Genomic DNA, 22,455 nt, shown 5'->3' on the forward strand with positions numbered 1-22,455 from the left:
TAGTATATCTTATTCACTTTCTGGGATACACTATCTCATGAGACTCTTGTTTTCAATTTTAGCTCTTTACAACACACACTCATCCTGTCATTAAAGGTCATCCTTCTTCGAGGAAACAGTTACCATGATCATACTGCCTGTTAGATTCCCGTTTTATCCAGTTTCCTTTAACATTACAGCAAGAAACCTAACACAGATTGTACTGTTCTTTGTGTTGGCTGCCTCTAGGATGAGGATGGGACAGAAGAGGATAACAGTCGTGTTGAACCTGTTGGACATGCTGACACGGGTTTGGAGAATATACCCAACTTTTCTCTGGAGTAAGTTACTGATGGTTTCAACTAAATTTACAATATACATGTAGCGTCATTAATTGCAGCAAGTATTCTGAAAGCATATGGCATGAGGAATGTTTGTCTTAGTTAAAGACATGCCGTGCATTGATTTGTTTTCATAAAGAACATCTTTTATCTCTTGAGTTAATTATGTAATGTAAGCAGTATAGCATGGAAGTTCATGTCTACCTGTCCTGAGTTTCATGCCCTGCCAAATACTATTGAATTATAAAATAGTATTTGATTGAAGATGTTTGTCATGTTAACAACACTGTAAACACCATAACTCTTTTCAGATTGCTTTGTGTGTCAATATTTTGATCATGTGTGTGTTCTTCACTTTGCTAAATAAAAAAAATTTGTGGACATACTTGAAAAACTAGTTAGATCATGTTAGCATTAATTATTATAGTGTATGTGTATATATATGTATTTATTGTAGTTTGAAGAAATAGAATCTCTCTAGATATTTAGTGAAAAATTGGAGGTCCTAGATTAGGGACCCTGAAAACAATTTTAAATATAAAAGGGCAAAGAAAAATGTCCTATTTGTTCCACAGTGTTCTGATTATTTTACGTATTGACATGTGTAAATGGTAGGCATTCTCAGGACTTCTTTCCTTGGTAGCTTAGAGCAGGGAGGACAGTCATATTGGATTTTTTTCTTTGACTTTGGGTAAAAGTTGGGGATATAGACATTGACATTTATGTACTTAATTCTGTCTTCTCTTCGTCTTCCAAGAGAAGTGAGATTAAGCAGGCAGTAGGATCAGATGCTGTTTGAATGTATGGCAGTCAGCAAGCTGAGTATTTACATTTAGTAAAGTACTTGCCATGCCATAGTTCTCTTTAGAATGTGGGATAAAATCAGTTTATTGAAGTTATACTATTCTTAGCTTACAAACCAATGATTAGATAGGTGTTCAAATGGGATAATCAGTATCCAAAATAGAATTTTATGAAATTTGGTAAAAAAATAAAAGTAATAAAAAATCCATTTAACCATTTGGCAGTGTGGAAGAATTTTTATGTTGTCTTAATTAGTGCATGTGATTAAATCTGTGCACATGTTTTTAATTTTGATTTGTTTGATATTCCTGTCTTTATGTAGGACATTCATAGTATATAGGATAACCTCAGGTTTTTATATTAGAAACATAATTGAAAAATTGGCATTTTCCGTCACATAAAATCTATATTGTGATCTTTGTGAAATTCATTGGTAATAATGGATTGTTTTCCAGCTGGCTTGAAATAGATATTTAATTGAAGTACTATTTCCAAATATTGGTTGTTAGGTAAATACTGCTTAGACCTCTGATGTAATATGTATATATGAAAAAATCTACAAAGAAAGCAGAATCTCGTTTAAATAGTTTAGGAAATTACATTGTCTCTACCAATTTTCATTAAACTCAGGCTTTATTGTATTAATAGTAAAGATTCATAGAAGAGACTTGACAAATCCATACATTATGTAAGGTTATATTCCTTCCACAGAATAGCTTTGTAATAGAAGTAACTTCATGTTATGTCATGTAATATAAATAGTTTCATAACTGTAGTCCCAGCTACTCAGAATACTGAGGTGAGAAGGTTACTTGAGCCCAAGAGTTCTAGGCCAGCCTGAGCAACATAGCAAGACTCCCTTTCTAAAAAGAAAATTGATTAAGAACAATTTTATGAAAATTATTTGATTTGTAGTAGATACCTTTTGGCTTTGAGAAAGGTTTTGTAAGCTGCACTTGCAGCTGTCTTATAGCAGTTTAGGAAATAGTGACTTTGACTTGTCATGAAGTAGTGAGTAGTAAGGACAATGATGATCTCCCTTGGACTGTCACTTACAGTAGTGAAAACTTTGATCTCATTGGATTATTGGAAGGATTAATGATGTGACATATAAAAGAGCACTTTGTAAATTAGAAAGTGTTCTGTAGCTGCAACATCTTTATTTACTTAATCTTTAGAGTCCTTGACATAGGTGTTGGGATGGAAGAATTTCAGTGTAAGTCTAAAGATTTGACTTGAAACACATAAACTTGTATTACACAGAAGAATAGGGTCGATCCAAGAGAAATGTTCTGTGTCATTTTTAATGTAGTTACCTCTGATGATTGCTCTCCCTCCATGCCATCAGACTAGTGTTCAGGTATGTAGTGTTTAATGTTGCCTTCATCACCATGCTTATATTCCAGAATATGTATATATATGCCTGTGCGCTTGGTGGGATTTTTGTTCTGTTCTCTTTCGTTGTTTATTGTGTGTCTGTGTTGTTGCAGTTTTTCGTTTTGTTTTGTTTTGGTTTTGGTTTGTTTACAGTACACGTTCATGCTCCCTCATTCATCATTGTCTCACAGTGATATGGTAAAGCTCGTAGAAGTCCCCAACGATGGAGGGCCTCTGGGAATCCATGTAGTGCCTTTCAGTGCTCGAGGCGGCAGGTAACGTATCTTGGAGGTTTTTAATTGAATCATAATGTAGAGTGTTTTATCTTCATTTATGCTCAGATAGAGAGCGGTGTTGACTTAGCATATGCTTGATAGGAAACATTCTCATTTGGAAGCAACTGCTCCTTCTTTCCTATATATAGGTCATAATCACAGAAAGCACTTAGCCTGATGAAGAGAGGTTTTGCAGGAACATGAAGAAACGGCATTTGAATTATCCTAATAAATTTATTGTTCATCACACTCAAGCAAACATTTTACTTTGCTGTAAATTGATGATGGACTCTTTCAAGTCAGAACTGCAGATGGATTTGCAATGTTAAGGAGAGCATAAAAGCAGTTTTTTTGGGAAAGCTTAATGCAATAAAAATTATCTGGATGACTTAAATTTGATTTAAGCTTTAAATTTGTGTTTATTTAGTTCTTCAATTTTATCAGTTTTTTAATTGTTAAAAACCTTTAATATGAAATTTTAAAAACTTAGGCAAGCCATAGATTTCTGAGCATTCAGAGTCTAAAAATGTTGTACTGTTTGTTAATCTCAACTTCATTACTTTACAGAACATGCATCCTTAAAAACTTCAAATGTTATATCAGTTTCCTTGATTCTGTTCCTTTTTGTGTGTGATAGAACTGTTGTGATATTTTTGGTTTTAATGTATTCAGATAGTATGAGTTGATTTTCCAACAAAGGCTTGGCAGACTTCTGTCATAGACAAGTGAGGTGCACCGCATCCTTCCCCATGAGTCTGAACTTGTGCGTGTTTAACTTGTTTAATTTAATTGCATCTTCTCTTACTTACTCTCTGATGATTACCTGGGAAAATATATTTGTGAACTGTTTTGGCTTTTTAATTTTTAACTTATTTCTCGTATTGTTATCACCTTTTTTTTTCTTGTATTTTAACTTTCTTTACATGATGAGAAAAAGTGGGGAAGGTGGAGGGTAGACCTATAGCAGTGACTGAGACCGTAGAACTTAGTTTAAACATTTGTCAAGTAATTACAGGCATCTAGGGTGTTGTAATAGATGTGTGGGATTAAACCATGCATTTTATTTTTTAAAATGAGCATTTGAGCAATGGTGGTACCTTCTTGTTACATGTAAGTAACTGTGGTGAGTTCAGATTTCATCTCTCATGGTTCATCCAATATTCTAAAACTGAAACTTGACTTAGAACTCTGCTGGAATATGAATGAGGCTTGAATGGTAGTGTTACATAAGAAGGTATAAAATTCACCTTGAATTTTCGAGTGGTGTTATATTCACAGTTGTAGCTGCTTTTACTTTTTAAATTCTCTTTAAAATTCTTTTTTTTTTTTTTAACTTTGGAGAAGCATTAACATTTCTTCACATAACTTATAGTTAAACAATATTATTTTCAACATGGACTTGCCTTTATTTCGTGTAAGAAGTCGAGTTCTAAATTACCTCAAAAGTTAAATTTTGTTTTCGCGTCTTTCCTGAGTAGGAAAAAAAAGATAAGGTAAAATGCATGGATTATAGCTTCCCAATATGCATATGCTTTAAAATGCCTGTGAAACATAACTCATCACAAATGAGATTTAATTGTGTTTGTACCCGCTTTGAGCCAGCATTGCAATTACATGTTATTATATTTTCTATCATGTATTTCGTGTTTTCTACCTCACTGTGAAAGGATATCAGGGTAAAGTGAACAGATGAAAAGCCTAAAGCAAAAGGAGAGTAAGATGGAAAAATAAACTTACTATCTAGATTAAGTCAAAGGAAGGCATTTCACAAAATCCACCACAGTTTCTTGTTACCATGGCATTTAATTTTGATACACCAAACGGATTCAAGGAAACAAGTATGTCTTTGCGGAACTAGAAGTTCTTTTATAGCTGAGTCATTTCTAAGCCCTGTTAGTTTGGCACTTAATGAAGAAAGTCGTGCACAGAGATTTTCAAAGAGACAGAGAGATTTAAGAAAAACAGATTGGTTATAATCTCTTTTTAGGCATCACCAATTTTCATATGGAAACAGAACAGAAATAGTTTGTGATTCTCCAACACCTGTGTTACAATGGTTAAGCTTCCTTGTGGAATTGATAGTCATGGTTCCTCACAGTTGGATTAACAATGGGAGAGAAAAAGTAGGTGGTCTGCTCAGATTGACAGATACAAATCTACGAGAGCCCATACCCACCTTCCTCATTCTCAGAAATGCTCAGAAATGGATTCCTGTTATTTCATAAGAAACCTTTCCAAGCATTTCTCTTGTGACAATCCCTGTGTTAGGTGCTAGGAAACGAAGATGAATGGAATATATTCTTCCTCCAGAGATTTGCAGCCTAGATGGAGTCATAGCCAATAAATCACACAATTATAATTATGTGATAAATGTTGATATAGTTCTATAATAGGTGCTCTGTGAACTGATAGGGGAAGAATGGTCTGAATTAGGTAACTGAAAGTGGCTTGTTGTGGAAGATGATTTTAAATGTGATGATAGCTTGTAAAGGTAGCTGTGTCAACTCCATGGTGGCTTGTGGAAGAGTAAATTAAGCAATGTAGTATAGCAGAAAGGAAGAAATTAAGTGGAATTAAGAAATTTCAGATATATCTAGTAGGAATACAATAATATATATTCATGATACGTAAGTAGAAATTTCCAAGATAACTTCCCTTATACAAAATTCCAGTCATTCTTGGGCCTTCTCAATTTTGGAGGATAACTAATTGAATAACGCTTACTGAATACTTACTTTTATAAAAGTGACAAATACATGTCAGTATTGCTTTCTCATTTAGATTTTCAAAGTCAAAGAGTCTAAGGAATAATGCAGAATCCCAATTGTATATTTTGAAGAGAAGGAACACAACCCAAACCACCTCAAATATCGAATGTCATTAAGGAAAATAGTAATGTAAGCTTGTGAAGTTAATGTTAGTGAGATTTTTACAGCCATTTAGATCTTATTATGTCCTGATGTATGATGAAATTTTTGTTGTTGTTGGATTTTTTTGTCTGTTTTTTGTTTTTTTGAGGTGGAGTCTCACGGTGTTGCACAGGTTGGAGATCCTGTCTCACTGCAACCTCCGCTTCCTGGGTTCAAGCAATTCTCTTGCATCAGCCTTCCTAGAAGCTGGGACTAGAGCTGTGTGCTACCATGCCTGGCTAGTTTTTGAATTTTTAGCAGAGACCGGATTTTCACCACATTGGCCAGGTTGGTCTGGAACACTTGATCTCAAGTGATCTGTCCGCCTCAGCCTCCCAAAGTGCTGGGATTACAGGCGTGATCCACCATGCCTGGCTTAAGTTTTTTAAAATAAGAATCTTGCACTGCCTACTTTCAAAACTATTTTCTAGACTAGGTTGAATGTTGTTTTTCAGTCAGGGGCATTAATGACAATTAGCTCATCCTCCAACCCCTGCCTTAGTTGACTACCTGCTGATATTTAGAAATGGAGATAAATAGATAGAGAGACAATATTATCTTCCCCATGATGATGTTTCTCTTGAGTTATTTTCTTGTTTGTTATTCAAAAATAAAATTAACTGATCCTCGTCTAGAACTATTCATTCACAGTTTCATTACTTCAGTGATTCCTTTTTTTAAATTATTTTCTTAGTAGACAAACATTTACCTGAAATGTTTCATTACCTTGGAATCAATTTTTATTTCACCCATATCATTTCATTTCCTCTTGATTTAAATGGGAAACATCGACTGGGCGCGGTGGCTCACGCCTGTAATCCCAACACTTTGGGAGGTCTAGGTGGGTGGAGCACTTCACGTCAGGAGTTCAAGAACAACCTGGTCAACATGATGAAGCCCTGTCTCTACGAAAAATACAAAAGTTAGCCGGGCATTGTGGCAGGTGCCTGTAATCCCAGCTACATGGAGGCTGAGGCACGAGAATCGCTGGAACCCAGGAGATTGAGGTTGCAGTGAGCTGAGGTAATGCCACTGCACTCCAGCCTAGGTGACAAAGTGAGACACTGTCTCAAAAACAAATAGGAAACATAATCTTTTTATTTAAACCACAAATGCCACTATTTTCAGGAAGGTTATGCCAAATAATTGTGATTACCTTTGGCAGAAGAACCTTGCCTTTTTTTTTTTTTTTTTTTAAATATTTCTAGAACCTGGTTGTAGGTATTGGTCTACAGGACCATAGGTATTGCTTAGTAAAGCGTAATCAGTACAGGAGCAAATGAACCCTTGACTATCCATATTAGATATGATGTTACTATATTAACAAAGAAACGGTAATGATACTTCCTGGCCTGGATGGTGGTTAAGTATTTCTGACACTTTCTCACGAAATATAAATTTGATTATGATATAATGTTAAGTATATAAAAAGCAACATATAAAATTGTATGCTAAAATAGGGACTGGACCTATGAAATGATAAGATTTTGTGTTTGAGGCTGGACATGATGGCTCATGCATGTAATCCCAGTACTTTTGGAGGCTGAAGTGGAAGGATCACTTGAAGCCAGGAGTTCAAGTCCAGTCTTGGCAACATGGCAAAACCTTGTCTTCACAAAGAATACAAAAGTTAGCTGAGTGTGGTGGCACACACCAATGGTCCCAGCCAATTGGGAGGCTTAGGTGTAGGTGGGAGAGTCACTTGAATCTGGGAGTTTGAGGCTGCAGTGAGCCATGATCATGCCTCTGTACTCCATATTGCATGGCAAAGTGAGAGCCTGTCTTAAACAAACAAAAATAAAATAAGGCCAGGCATGGTGGCTCATGCCTGTAATCCCAAACCTTTGGGAGGCCAAAGTGGGCAGATCACCTGAGGTCAGGATTGCAAGACCAGCCGGCCAACGTGGTAAAACCACCCTATGTGTACTAAAAAACAAACACTAGCCAAATGTGGTGATGGGTGCCTGTAGTCCCACCTACTCTAGAGGCTGAGGGATAGGCCAGGTGTGGTGGTTCACAACTGTAATCCCAGCACTTTGGGAGGCTGAGGTGGGTGGATCACGAAGTCAAGAGATCGAGTCCATCCTGGTCAACATGGTGAAGCCCCGTCTCTACTAAAAATACAAAAATTAGCTGGGCGTGGTGATGCGTGCCTATAATCCCAGCCACTCAGAAGGCTGAGGCAGGAGAATCGCTTGAAACCAGGAGGCGGAGGTTACAGTGAGCTGAGATCGCACCACTGCATTCTTGCCTTGCCTGGGTGACAGAGTGAGACTCTGTCTCAAAAAAAAAAAAAAAAAAAAAAAAAAAAAATTACTACTGTTCTTACTTGGGCTTCATAGTCTAACTTAAAGTAGATACTCTAAATCTTTTCCCCTACGGAAAATAATTATGGCTAAAACATTTTAAATTAATTAATTAATTAAGTAGAAACTGGGTCTTGCTTTGTTGCCTAGGCTGGTCTGAAACCCCTGGCCTCAAGTGATCCTGCTGCCCTGGCTTCCTACAGTACTGGGATTACAGGTGTGAGCCACTGCACCCGGCCTAAAGTTTTCTTCTCTGCCTCTTTTTTTTCCTTTTGAGACAGGGTCTCACTCTGTTGCTGGAGAGTAGTGACTCACTGCAGCCTCAACCTGCCAGGCTTAGGTGAGTTTTCCACCTCAGCCTCCCAGGCAGTTAGGACTACAGGCAAGTGCCTCCATGCCCAGCTAATTTTTTATATTTTTTTGTAGACATGGGGTTTCCCAGTCTGGTCTCAAACTCTTCGGCTCAAGTGATCTGCCAGCTTTGTCCTTCCAGCGTGCATGGATTATGGGCATGAGCCACCTTGCCTGGCCCAGATCTTTTCTATAATGGACATTTCTCAGTTATTTACATCAACCTTTATTCTTAAGTTTGTGGCACTTAAATTTGTTTCACATTACTTTTCCTTGTGAAAATAGTAATTGTATGTTGGTGTTTATATAAACTTTTATTTATTTATTTATTTTAGATCTAGTATCTATTAGCATTTTTGGTGCCTTTGATATCTCAGATCAAAGATTGGCAAACTTTCTGTAAAGGGTCAGATAATCAGTATTTTAGCATCATGGCCCTGAAAATCTGCCGTTGTAGCATGAAAGCAACCATTGACAAGATATAAGCAAAGCTTCATTTACAAAAACAGATTGCTGGCTGAATGGACTCATAGGCTGCAGTTGTCAGCCCTTGCCCTAGGGAACCAAACAAATAAAAATGGCTGCCATGATGGTTTTACATTCTAGTATTTTTCATGTCTAAAACTCCTTCACCTCTGTTTTCTCTTCATACCTTTGGGCGACAAGAGTGTACAGGATTTTCATTTCCACTTACTGTTTGATAAGAAATCCTCTTTTATTGTAACTACATATTAATTCCCAGGAGTGCAGGCCCTTGATTCTCAGAAAGAAGGGACGTTGAAAAAACCATACAAACCCATTTACCATACTCTCATTAGTAGTATTACTCACAGAACAATCCTTCTTAACATCTACTTATCAATCGTAAGACTTAAGGAAAAATCTGAAGTTTCACAGTTAGCAAATCAGGCCCTGTGAAGATGGTGGTGAGGGAAATGAAGGAGCTCTGGGTGTGGGACTGGCTTTCCGCTACTGACTCATGTTGGCAGGTATCTTATTTATTAATTTATTCTAAACTTTTTACCGATTTGCCATCATTTGATTTGTCTGATTAACTTTGATTTTTATCCCAAATAACTTTTTTCATCTGTTTATCTTCAATGTAATATTCAGAATATCAGGTGAAGTGTCAATATTCTTTGTAAAAAGCTTTTTCAATTTCTGTGTTGAGTTTATTTTTATGACTTTTCCCCTCTTTATTTGCTTAGTTACATTATTGTCCGTAAATTCCATCATCTAAGCTGAAAAATGAAATCACATCTCTAAGAGAATATTTATTTTTAAAATGTATTTATTCTTTTTTTAACTTTCTTTCTTTATATTTTTTGAGACAGGGTCTCACTCTGTCACCCAGGCTGGAGTACAGTGGCAGGATCTTCAGGCTCAAGTGATCCTCCCACCTCAGCCTCCTTAGTAGCTGGGACCACAGGCACACACCACTACGCCTGGCTAATTTTCTGTATTTTTGGTAAAGGCAGGGTTTCTCCATATTTCCTAGGCTGATATGGAACTCCTGAACTCAAGTGATCCACCCACCTCGGCCTCCCAAAGTGCTGGGATTACAGGTGTGAGCCATCACACCTGGCCACTAAGAGAATATTTTTAATATTTTGCGTTTTTGAGTTGAAATAAAAGTGACCCTCTTGGAAAATATGTATTTCATAAGTAGTATTATTTGCATTCTATTTAAACCTGAATATAGATTAATTAGAAGGTGATTAAAATCATCTATATGCAGATTGTATTTTGTAATTAATCTATATCCAGGAAATCACTGAAATATAAAAGTTTGTTTTTTACATCCTGCATTCATGTCTTGAGTAATTTCTCCCTCAAATATAAACTGATATTTCTCTGTTTACAAGACTAGTAGGCAAACATCTTTGGGTGGTCTTGAGGTATATCGTACTCATCCATTTAATTCAGCAGAATCTGAGCTTCACTGTCACCTCAGCTAAGATTTACAGGATTATAATTACATTGTTTGTTATACCCTTTTGTTCATCTAAGATATACTTTATCATTTTTTGCTCTATTATGTATTGAAAACACAAAACTCCAGATTTGGAGTTGGGAATTTTGTATTACCTCTCTGTGTCCTTCAGTGACTGACGACCTTATGTTGTCCTCGTTTTATTGGCAGGGGGATTGTCAGGACTGGATGAGGATGCCTCGCTCAGGATTTTTTACTTAGTGTGGCCTTGGGCAAGTTAGCTTCACTTAGCCCTACTCCTTACCTATGAAGGATAGGAATCATGACTTTTGTATGGTTTAAATAAGAAAATATATGTAAGTCATTTAGCAAGGTCCTTGGCAGTGGCAGCTAATAAGAATGATCAAATCATTAGAAGAGATTTTAAACTCAATTTATCTTTTGTTATGTGCCTTGAAATTCCCTCCAGTGGTGTTTGGTATTCTGGTTGTCTAGGTAGGTAGTGATTAGTCTACCCAATCAGAGAAAGTGATCATTTTCCTCTTATATCATGAATCTGGGAGAAAATTTACTATTATAAAATTGAGAATCCCAATACACATTTGTTTAGTTAATTGGGTACCTATGCTAATGAAGAATTACAGTCAATTTGAACTTCACGGGACTAGCTGAGAATAAATATGCTCTTGAACTTTGAGTACTCAATTTTAATTTAGTTACTTTTGAAAAAAACGCAATTTAACTTTGTTTGCTGAATCAATAGTCTTTTGTTTGAAAGTTTTTAATTGTGCATTCTCAGCTGCAGACTCGTTTGTTATAATGAAGAACTATAACATATGCATTGGTTTTAGAAAAGTTGCAGTTTACACTTACATGAATCATGTTCTTTAAACATAGCAATATGACATCTGTGATTTCTGCTCTAATCTAAAGGAATTCTCCGTGTTTATTTACCTTTTTGGTCTGATTTATCTCATTCGTTGAAGTTTTTCTAAAAAAAATTAAGATTTAAAGTTTTAACTTGGCATTCCTTTAAACTTTCTCCTTTTAACTTTCATGCTTTCAGTGGTAGTACTTTCTGGGCTCATGTAGGGGGTTGCTGGCCCCCCATGGGCTGTATTCAGGGAGCTGAGCTGTTCTTGTTGATGAGACCCTACTCTGCCCATTTATATTCTGCCTTCCCTACCGTTGTGATGTTTATACTGTGTCAGCCTTTATTAAGATGAATTATAAGCATTTCCATACAGCTGGGTGGCAGTCGTGGTAGTTTACATTATCAACGCAAAACTCAGACTTACTCAGCCAATTTGGATGTCAATAAAACATTTGTTACTTATTTTCAGTTTTATCATTGGTTGTAATTTATAGTTAGAATTGAAAATGTTAACATGTGTGACTGCGTTTGTTTTAATTAAATGTATAATTAGGCTAATGAACCTTGTAAAAATGTGCTGCAATCCTTAATATAATCTAAGTAGTTAAATTTCTAATTGTGCTCCAAAATCATGTACAAAGATGCAGCATTTCAATGGCTCGCTTTGTGCTACTGTACCCTTGCTTGTCTTTTTTTTTAAAGAAACATTGTTCAAAAACGAAGTCTTGAAGGAAATATGTGTGTAACATACTTTTGTATTAGGAAAATTATTCAGAAGTGAGATTTATATGCAGCGGATGTAGTGTTTTCTTCTTTTCAAATTTTGAAGAAAATATAGGAAACTAGAAGAGGAATAGATTTGGGGATGTTTCAGATCCATCAGGAAAAGTCCATTTGCTTTAAAAGCATAGAGCTAAGTAGGGTTTACCTTAGGTTCATAAGGAAGGTAGAGGAGGTTCTGTTTCACATAACCCTAAACCCTGTAGTCATTTCTTCTTAAATCTGCGCTACCCCACTAATAAATGCCCAAGTCTTTTCTCTTACATCTTTTCTCCTAGCATAACCAATCTGGGATTGTTCTGCTCCCAGAACAATTCCCCAAACAGAGCTTACTCCAATTCCTCCTTTCCTGACACCTACCTTTTTTATTTTTGGCAAAGTGGTTTCTTAGGGTGGAACATGTTTGCCCCAATAAGGAATTCTGGCATTAGCTGCCAAGAAGGAACACTGTTCTCTCTGCCAGCACACTGACATGCCAAAATGTTTAGAACTTCATTTGCTTTGATTCCTTTCTCTGATAAAACTGTTGAAACAGCCATACCATAGGCAGTTGGTTCTTTATTACTTTAGAACAAATTCTGATTTCTAGTTGAGTTTACAAAATATATCCCTAAAATTTGTTTTTAATTATATTGTTTGATATAGCTTTAAGTTGAAAATAGGGACTCTGGAAATATATCTGCTTGCGAGCACACATTTTTCAGGAAAGTGTCTCTTCTTACTACTTCTGATTTCCTTCAGAGGTTCTTTTCATTTTCAGTCTAGCTGTTCTCAGTCCAATTTTCTTGTGATTTTTTTTTTCTTTTGATAGTTCATTCCCATTCCTTTGTAATCATTTTCACCTAGTGGAGTAAATGAGATAATTTTGCAGATTGTACCACTTCCCTTTTAAATTAATCCATTCTTTTTGAGAGAATGATTCTAATAGTGTGGTTAAGTACTTAGAAATCAGCAGGCTACTAACGTCACCTTAATTCAGTCTGTTCCCTTGATTCCCCGATCTCTTGCTGTGTCTGTCAGGGTGAAGTTCTTTCTCTTCTGTAATCTTCTTCCTCCCTCTAACTCCCAGGTCTCTAGTACTGAGTAAAAGGAATCTGAGATTTTCATGACTTATAACAATGTTGGTTGCTAAAGCCTCAGTTAATAAATTTCCATTATATTTTCTCTAACTGTGCGGTGTATTTATGATTTGTAGAATTTGTCCTGTATGTTAGGATTACTGATGCATTTGGCCATTGATGAGGACTTATTTAGAAAGACAACCATTCAAGAAATGAAACATGGTATGCTTTTTTACTTTGGATTATTAGTCTAGATGATTACCAGAAAAAAACACATAGGTTTAAAACAGAAAAATTATGAGACGAATATAAATCTGGTCATCTACTTATCTGAAAAAAATTATTGATGTTACTTGTAGAATTAAAGAGCAGATTTCAACTGGGCACAGTGGCGCAAGCCTGTAATCCCAATACTTTTGGGAGGTCAAGTCCAGGAGTTCGAGACCAGCCTGGTTTACATAGTAAGAACCCAATTCTACAAAACAAACAAACAAACAAACTAGCCAGGGATCATGGCATACACCTCTAATCCCAGCTACTCAGGAGGCTGAGGCAGGCGGACTGCTTAAGCCCAGGGGTTTGAGCTTGCAGGGAGCTGTGATTGAGCCCAGTATACCTCCAGCCTGGGTGACAGACCAAGATCCTGTCTCAAAAAAATTAAAGTGGGCCGGGCGCGGTGGCTCAAGCCTGTAATCCCAGCACTTTGGGAGGCCGAGACGGGCGGATCACGAGGTCAGGAGATCGAGACCATCCTGGCTAACACGGTGAAACCCCGTCTCTACTAAAAATACAAAAACTAGCCGGGCGAGGTGGCGGGCGCCTGTAGTCCCAGCGACTCGGGAGGCTGAGGCAGGAGAATGGCGTAAACCCGGGAGGCGGAGCTTGCAGTGAGCTGAGATCTGGCCATTGCACTCCAGTCCGGGCGACAGAGCGAGACTCCGCCTCAAAAAAAAAAAAAAAAAAAAAAAATTAAAGTGAAAATATTTATAAGTTACACTATCTTAAGTTGTCATAAATACTGAAAGGATGTATCCAAGATACCTTTATAAATTTAAATAATGATCAGTGCTAATTAACTGCTAATTTCCATTAAAGACAGTTTATGTATTATTTTTCTAAAAATTTTCTATGGACTATTTTAGATTACACAAAATATTTCAGAATACATAAAAACCTACTAATTATTAGTCACATATTACAGTAATATGTAGTCATATTGAGAAATCACTTAGGATTTTACCAATTAAAAACTCATTAACTGGAGTGAGTCTTGGTAGGACATACATTTATTGCAAGGACTGAAAGCATACACATTCCAAGAATGTGTTTGGTTTATAGTGGTGGCTTTTAACTACAGCTGTGGCACCTCACATGTGGTTCTGTTATGATTACCGGTGGGTGACTGAGACATCGTTTCCTTCAAGATGTTCTTTGAAAGTGAAGTGCTCAGATTATCTTCTGCATGTTCTAGGTGGTATCAATAACTGTGATTTAATTTGTACTAATCTTCCTCATTCATCGGAATCATAGATATATCTTATTAATTCCTTTTTTTTTTTTTTTTTTGAGGCGGAATTTCACTCTTGTTGCCCAGGCTGGAGTGCAGTGGCGCGATCTCGGCTCACTGCAACCTCCACCTCCCGGGTTCAAGCGATTCTCCTACCTCAGCCTCCCAAGTAGCTGGGATTACAGGTGCCCACCATCACACCAAGCTAATTTTGTGTTTTTAGTAGAGACAGGGTTTCTCCATATTCGTCAGGCTGTTTCAAACTCCCGACCTTAGATGATCTGCCCGCCTCGGCTTCTCAAAGTGCTGGGATTACAGGCGTGAACCACTGCGCCCAGCCAATAATGCCTTTGATTCCTGTGATAGAACACTTTGTTCAGTTGCAGATAGAAACAAACAATAGGGAATCCTAGGGAGATAAATTATGGACATGATCACATTTAAACAATAACTTATATTTTGGTTTGGCATGTTATGGAATCTCTTTCTCCCAAATTTGAACTGAGAGTTAAGTTGCTCCTGAAGGTAAATCAGTGTACTTTATTCTTACCTTTGAGGTGAGATACTTTTATGTCTTTATATAGCTGCAACTATATAAAGTAAGTAACTAAATATTACCTACATAATATTGTTTTTGCTAGTCACTAATATTTTTAGACTCTTACACTAGTAGGTGCTGATTCTCAACTGCTAAAATTACAGTTCTTGCAAGCCGATAGGCTTGACTCTAGTATAATGCCACCTCATATTTATTAATAAAAATTAGAATGAAATTATGACCTTATAAATATTCGTAAAAATGTTAAACTGCAAAATAACAAGTGAAATAGGACTTTTGCCTGTGTTTCATTTATTTCCGTTTCGTCATATCTTTAGTAGAAATGATACTTTCATGAAGAAATTGTCTGAATCTAAATTCTGTTCACTTATATTTTGTTTTGCAAAAAGCTTGTTAGAAATAGACTTGTTTGCCTCAGCTAAACTCAGTCATGCCTTCGTTCAGTTGTCATTTATCAAGACCTTACTACTAGTTCAGTGCTTGAACTGCTGAATCTTACGTTCTCTGCTAGGAGCTTTCAATGCACTAATAGAGATAAGGTATGTATATAACAGAAGAATATGATAAATGCCCATGGAACAGATACAACAATTACTGGAAAAGTATAGAAGCAGCAGCTATCTATTTTGGTATGTTTCTACTGGAAAACATACACAGATGACTGCAAGTTGTAATTCTCTTGGAAATCATATAGATGTTATTTGAAAATTAGGATGTCTTCAATTTTAATTTATGCAGGATTCTCAATTTTAGTGCCTGTCTAGCCATTTTTGTCTCTTTATTAGGATTATGAAGGAAAATACAAATATTGGAAGTACAAAAAATAAGTTCATATAAAAATTTTAATATCATGATACAAAATTTATGCCAGCCACCACGTAACTAACAGCAGTCAGGCCAGGTGCGGTGCCTCATGCCTGTAATCTCAGCACTTTGGGAGGCTGAGGCGGGTGGATTACCTGAGGTCAGGAGTTTGAGACCAGCCTGGCCAACATGGTGAAACCCCGGCTCTACTAAAAATACAAAAAAATTAACCGGATGTGGTGGCGCATGCCTATGATCCCAGCTACTTGGGAGGCTGAGGCAGGAGAATCACTTGAACCCAGGAGGTAGAGGTTGCAGTGAGCCAAGATCATGCCATTGCACTACAGCCTGGACGACAAGAATGAAACTCCATCTCTAAAAAAAAGTAAGAGTGAAAAAATAAAAATAACAGCAATCCGAGCTAGATTAAGACCCCTGTTGCTTATACGGCGATTTAAAGAAGTATTTCCTGTTTGTCCCAGTCTGTATAGGATGTCCTGTCAGTTATGAAGTTAGTGTTCTAGAGCAAGTAGGGGGTCTCTCTAAGGTCATTCACACTTTTCTTTCAACCTGAGTGAATACATATATGAAAGAGATGAATGGCGATTGGTATTATTTGAACCTCTCACTGCTGTTTTTCTGTTTGGTCATTTGTTTTTCCAAATGGAAATATTGACAATAAATGACTTACTTTTAGGAGATCTAACAGGTTTTGAAATTCATAATACTAAGCACTATCAAATTCAAATGCAAAGCACGGAAACTCTTTTATTTCTGAAATCTTTCCTATTATCATTCTCAAACCTGCAGTGCAATGAGGTTAGCTTTTCCTCATTACCTTTACTTTCACAGAAAGATGGGGGTTGCAGTCGTTTTTTAAGCTAGCATACCAGCTGGCTTAAAACAGAAAATTGCCCAAGTCATTCAAAAATACATGCTTATCCATGCTCCACACTGCAATACCCACTCAACCATTAGGCCGGCTCTGTTTGGGGTATTTGTAAACAGAGAGAGTGCTATAGCTTGTTCTCGAAACGTAATACTGACCAGCCAGAAAATGATTTTTCACATTTATGGAAGGGATGCATTTTTACATATCATTTAAACTGTTGTGATTTTTGTCTGTCATTTAAAAATGTATCAATAGTGATTCTGACATGCTTCTTTGTAAGGAAGTCTTTGTAAATATAATACCAGCATTAAAGTGGTAGGGCAGTGTGCATGGTGGAGATATTACATGTGTAATCATTTGCATTCTTAATGTTCCAGAACCCTGGGGTTATTAGTAAAACGATTGGAGAAAGGTGGTAAAGCTGAACATGAAAATCTTTTTCATGAGAATGATTGCATTGTCAGGATTAATGATGGCGACCTTCGAAATAGAAGATTTGAACAGTAAGTGTGTGCTCGCTGCACTTCTCTTCTTACTTGCATTAGGCACGACAGAGTGCGGTCAGTTCAAATGCTTCAAATAACATATCTGTGATCTCAGTCTGTATACTAGACAGGAATATTTTCTGCCATTAGCTTTTAAAAATTTAATCATACTCAAAGTAATTAATACCATTAGACTATATTTCAAAATATCCTCTGATGGATATAGCCCTTCTTAAGTAGCATAGCCCCCGTTTCAGCTTTACAATTTTGCTGGTTCCTCCCCTTTTGGAAAATTGACAGTGTGCCCATTTTTATTATACTTTAATTCACCCATCCACCTTTGCTGCACACAATTTCTCTAGATACAAACAGGCAGATAAAGCTCATTTGCACCTCAATATTGCGTTGTATTCAGATATACTTTATCTTGATTCAGGCCCTTAGTCAATGAGAAACATAAAAGTTGGCCAGTTCTTATAAAACAAGGCAGGAGCAAACGGAACTCTTAAGAACTTGGGGTCCTGACCAGGGAACCAGCATGAGAAAGAGCTGCTTCCCAGGCTGGTGGTATGGTTGCACTGTGACCCACAGCTGTCAGCATTTTGAATTATTGAGCCTGGATTGCTGTTCTTGAGATTTTTGCATATACCAACTTAATAGATAATTAATAGTTACTTTCTATAGCCTTCTAAGTGTGCGTGTGTGTATTTTAAAAATTTTAAATACACATATAACCCAATCCAAGATTCTATATGTAATTATAAAGCTCTTTCATTGAAAACTTAAATGGAAATATTTTGTAATGTCTACAAGTTGTATTAGACAATGTCGTAAAGAGAAGGTTCCATTTGGTTTCTATTATTGAAATTATAATACCTCTGTTGTACTTAAAACATGTTTAATGGTTTACAGTTGAGAGAACAGAATTTTTTCTGTAGTTGTAGATAATTTTTCTATTTTTATTGAGACAATGAGAAATTTATATTTGAAGAAACAGCTATTCGTAGATCAGAGCTACAAACTTGATTGATAAATGGGTTATTAGAATTTTGCTTTTCAATTTCAACAGCCTGTCAGTTCTTATTGCTTAATTAGTATACTTAATTAAGCTCATAATATCTTCTAGTCTGCCAGTCTTAATTTGCTAATTTTCTATTCTTTCTCAAACCCAGAGCACAACATATGTTTCGCCAAGCCATGCGTACACCCATCATTTGGTTCCATGTGGTTCCTGCAGCAAATAAAGAACAGTATGAACAACTATCTCAAAGTGAGAAGAACAATTACTATTCAAGCCGTTTTAGCCCTGACAGCCAGTATATTGACAACAGGAGTGTGAACAGTGCAGGGCTTCACACGGTGCAGAGAGCACCCCGACTGAACCACCCGCCTGAGCAGATAGACTCTCACTCACGACTACCTCATAGTGCACACCCCTCGGGAAAACCGCCATCCGCTCCAGCCTCAGCACCTCAGAATGTATTTAGTGCGACTTTAAGCAGTGGTTATAACACCAAAAAAATAGGCAAGAGGCTTAATATCCAGCTTAAGAAAGGTATAACCTATCTTGTTTTTGTTTTGTGGAATTTCTTTTCTTAGTAGCAACACACAAGCGTTGAAATGGAATTTATTTTAAAAGTCAACCTACTAACCCAGAGCACCCTGAGTCTTATCTCATTATTTTGTGAAAGAACTGATAGATTTTTAAAAGCTACTTACCTTTTAACATGTTTAAAATTGTATTTCTTAAATGTCTCAGGTTTATTTTGCTCTGTAGAAATTAAAATGTAAAAGTGCAGAGAATAAGGCTTTAAAATATGTCTGTGAGAAGAAGATAGCAGCTACTACTGCAGTAAAATTTTTGGTTGTGAATGAAAATAGCTTCAGGACATTAATATCAAACACAGAACAATAGTAAGGGTTTGACCATTTTGACTGCCCCATTTGCTGTCTAAGTCCAGCCCTCAAAGAGGACTTGAGAGTTAGTGCACATCAATCCCAGTATTTGGTGTGGGGAGGAACTGATTTGTTTGAGGCTGCCAGGAGTTTATAGTAGGTTGCTGAGAAGCCAGGCCATTGGCTCTTGTCTTTTGTTTTCTTTACTGCATTACTTCCCTTTCTTTTTTTCTTTTCTTTTCCTTTTCTCTCCTTTTTCTTTTCTCTCTTTTATTTATTTATTTATTTATTTATTTATTTTTTGAGACAGGGCCTTGCTTTGTTGCCCAGACTATAGTGCAGTGGCACAATCATAGCTCACTGTAGCCCACAGCACCCCACGTCAGCCTTCCAAGTGCTGGGACTAGAGGCACATGCCACCATGCCCATCTCATTTAAAATTTAAAAATTTTTTGTAGTGATGGAGTCTTGCCATGTTGCCCAGGTTGATCTGGAACTCCTGGCCTCAAGTAGTCCTTCTACCTCGGATTCCCAAAGTGCTGGGATTATGGAGTGAGCCACCATGTCCAGGCCTGCTTCTCTTTCTTATGTGGAAGTCATGATGGCGATTACCGAATCTTCATGCATCTTTCAGCCATTTATGTATTTTAGTACCCTTCCTGTATACAGTGGATCTCTGTGTATAGAGAGCATGTTCTTGCAGTTTGCCTCCTTCAAAGTTGAGTGCAAACTATTGGACTTGACTTTATGATTTTCACCCAGTGTTTGGTCCAGGCACCAAGATATACTTTTACTGTTCATGATCCATTTTAGCTGATCATTTTGATATATTTTTAAATCATGTCTTTCAAAATGGTATTATTATAAAGAATATTTATTTTTATAGGCTCAACCATCAACTCTTATAGTTGGATGGAAATGATTCCAAGAGAGGTTCATTATTTCCTCAGGTCATGCGGATGTTGGCCACAGATTCTTACTAGAATGTTTTCCATATCCAGATATTCAGACCATTCTTCTTTCCATTTGGGGTAGCATTTACAAGGTTGTAAACGCTGAGACTGCTGTTTCCTTTCTAAATCATATTCTTTCATTGAACTTTATGTGAACCTCAAGTTTCTTTTTCTGGTTGCTGGCTTTTAAGCTCTAAATACTGGATTGACATGATCAGGAATTGACAGCTTGCCTCCTTACAAACACAGAGGCATATCAACAGAAACCCCTTTGGCTCTGTCACTTCCTCAATGAGAGAAATATCATCCTCTTTCCTCCTTTTGCTCTACTTAAATGACAGGCCCTTGTTTTTAACCAAAAACATATCAAGAACCACAAATAGAGTTGTATAAAAAATAAAATTCTGCTTGAGATCTCTAAAAGGTATAGTATTTTGCTTCACCACTGTCATAAAGATATTGGTTCATAAATATCTTTTCCTTTTTATACAGATACAGCAGTATTGATTTAGTTAATTACAGTTTTTCAAAAATTAGGATATTTGACAAATCATGATATAACATGAACTTTTTAAATGAAGTGATTTGCCACTAAAAGTACCATTGTTTTGAATACAGATTTTATTTTAATAGCATTTAATGAAAAATATGATTGCATTTACACAAGCTAATTTAGAAAGATTGTGCTTAATCACTGTAAGGAGAAACAATGGTTTTAAGTGTTTTTCAGACCTTGAGTAATCTTAATGATATAGAGTCCCATAGATCTATCTTGATTTTAATTTACCAACTGTGAGAGTGTATGACAAAAAACACATGCTGCTTGTGCATGCCGCCAATACTTACAAATATTTTATATAAAAATTGTGTTTAGTATAAATGTGGGGAAGAATGCAGATTATCTTTGATTAGGACTAAATGCATATATTTTAATAATAATGATTGTAGGAGAATTGAACAGGCTTTCCTTGTAGCTAGCAGATTTGTTCTTACCAGTTATTACATTTATTAGTGAAGTGCATTAAAAACATAGGGTGTGTCAGTGTTAAACTTCAGATTCAGTTCAAAGTGAGCTAATGTGCTTTGAGTGGCAGCAATTCTTCAAAAACTGGGATCAACTCTTAGTACAAAAAAAGATGTCAGTATAATGATTCTTTGGCCTAATTTTGGATCTATATTATATAACATGACAACAGAATAGCCCCAGTGTACTTGCTTCCATAATTATGATTTCTTAATATTTATTGTCATTTTGGTATGCTCAAATACCCTGCTCTTTTGTAGAAATTAGCTTTTTAATAAAGTCAGAGGAGAAGGTCAGTAATCTGTTTCAGTCAGTGCAGAGTTTTGTTGGCTTTGTTAAATGAAAATTGATATCTACTTATCTTTCCTTGAAAGGTCATTGCCTGAGCTTTTAGCTTACAGATTTAGGGGTTATTGCTGATATTTTAATAGTATTGAGGTTTCTACAACAGTCAGCATTCATAGTTCAAAGAAATTAGTATTGCAAAAGGAGAGTAATTAAGAATTCTTGGCCGGGCGCGGTGGCTCAAGTCTGTAATCCCAGCACTTTGGGAGGCCGAGACGGGTGGATCACGAGGTCAGGAGATCGAGACCATCCTGGCTAACACGGTGAAACTCCATCTCTACTAAAAGAAATACAAAAAACTAGCCGGGCGAGGTGGCGGGCGCCTGTAGTCCCAGCCACGCGGGAGGCTGAGGCAGGAGAGTGGGATAAACCCGGGAGGCGGAGCTTGCAGTGAGCTGAGGTCCAGCCACTGCACTCCAGCCTGGGCGACAGAGCGAGACTCCGTCTCAAAAAAAAAAAAAAAAAGAGTTCTTTCTTAATAAATGTTATTGCAAGTCATTAGAGTTTCGTGAAAGCAGAGACATATGGAAAAATCTCCGCAGAGCAATTACAGACATTTCATATAAACAATATGCCATTCAGGTGTTCAGCATGGAAGACGTCAGAAATATTAATAGCCCAGGCACCCTAAAGTGACTTCAGACTAGAAGTAAATGAATGCTTTGTTTGATGTTGAGAATAACTCTGGTAGGTTTTGCTACAGGAATAATTATGGAGTGTTTTCTTTATTTCTCCTTCAATGTTTCTTTAATCTACATTTTTATTCATCCATTTTTTTGTTCACTTATATTTTATACTTTTCATTACAGTTTTATACTGAGTGAGGTATCAGATTAATATGCTCTTTTCTAGATTTTTCAGCTTTACAGATCTCTTTATTCTTCCCATAATGAGCAAGCATTTGACTTAACAGTATTTTAACTGAAATGGAAACTAATATCTTAAGAAGTAACATTTTAAAAAAAGCTTAGGTAGAAATCACGATTGTAAAGATTTTTTG

The 22,455-nt window shown here is 36.6% G+C and overlaps 1 protein-coding gene across 9 annotated transcripts in view; it reads left to right on the top strand.

Annotated features, from left to right (window-relative positions):
- The window catches only part of PARD3 (par-3 family cell polarity regulator), a 341,196-nt gene that overhangs the window by 46,290 nt on the left and 272,451 nt on the right, over positions 1-22,455 (top strand). For 8 of the 9 annotated variants that reach the window (XM_030940996.1, XM_030941003.1, XM_030941000.1 and 5 more), the window contains exons 2-5: positions 229-320; positions 2,693-2,776; positions 17,130-17,255; positions 18,410-18,792. In XM_030940996.1, the coding sequence (XP_030796856.1) occupies positions 229-320; positions 2,693-2,776; positions 17,130-17,255; positions 18,410-18,792 (685 nt within the window). The remainder of the gene's footprint in view (positions 1-228; positions 321-2,692; positions 2,777-17,129; positions 17,256-18,409; positions 18,793-22,455) is intronic. The other variant, XM_030941002.1, reaches the window with a different exon arrangement.

This window comes from Rhinopithecus roxellana, chromosome 11 (assembly GCF_007565055.1).
Source record: "Rhinopithecus roxellana isolate Shanxi Qingling chromosome 11, ASM756505v1, whole genome shotgun sequence".
NCBI classification, from domain to species: Eukaryota; Metazoa; Chordata; class Mammalia; order Primates; family Cercopithecidae; genus Rhinopithecus; species Rhinopithecus roxellana.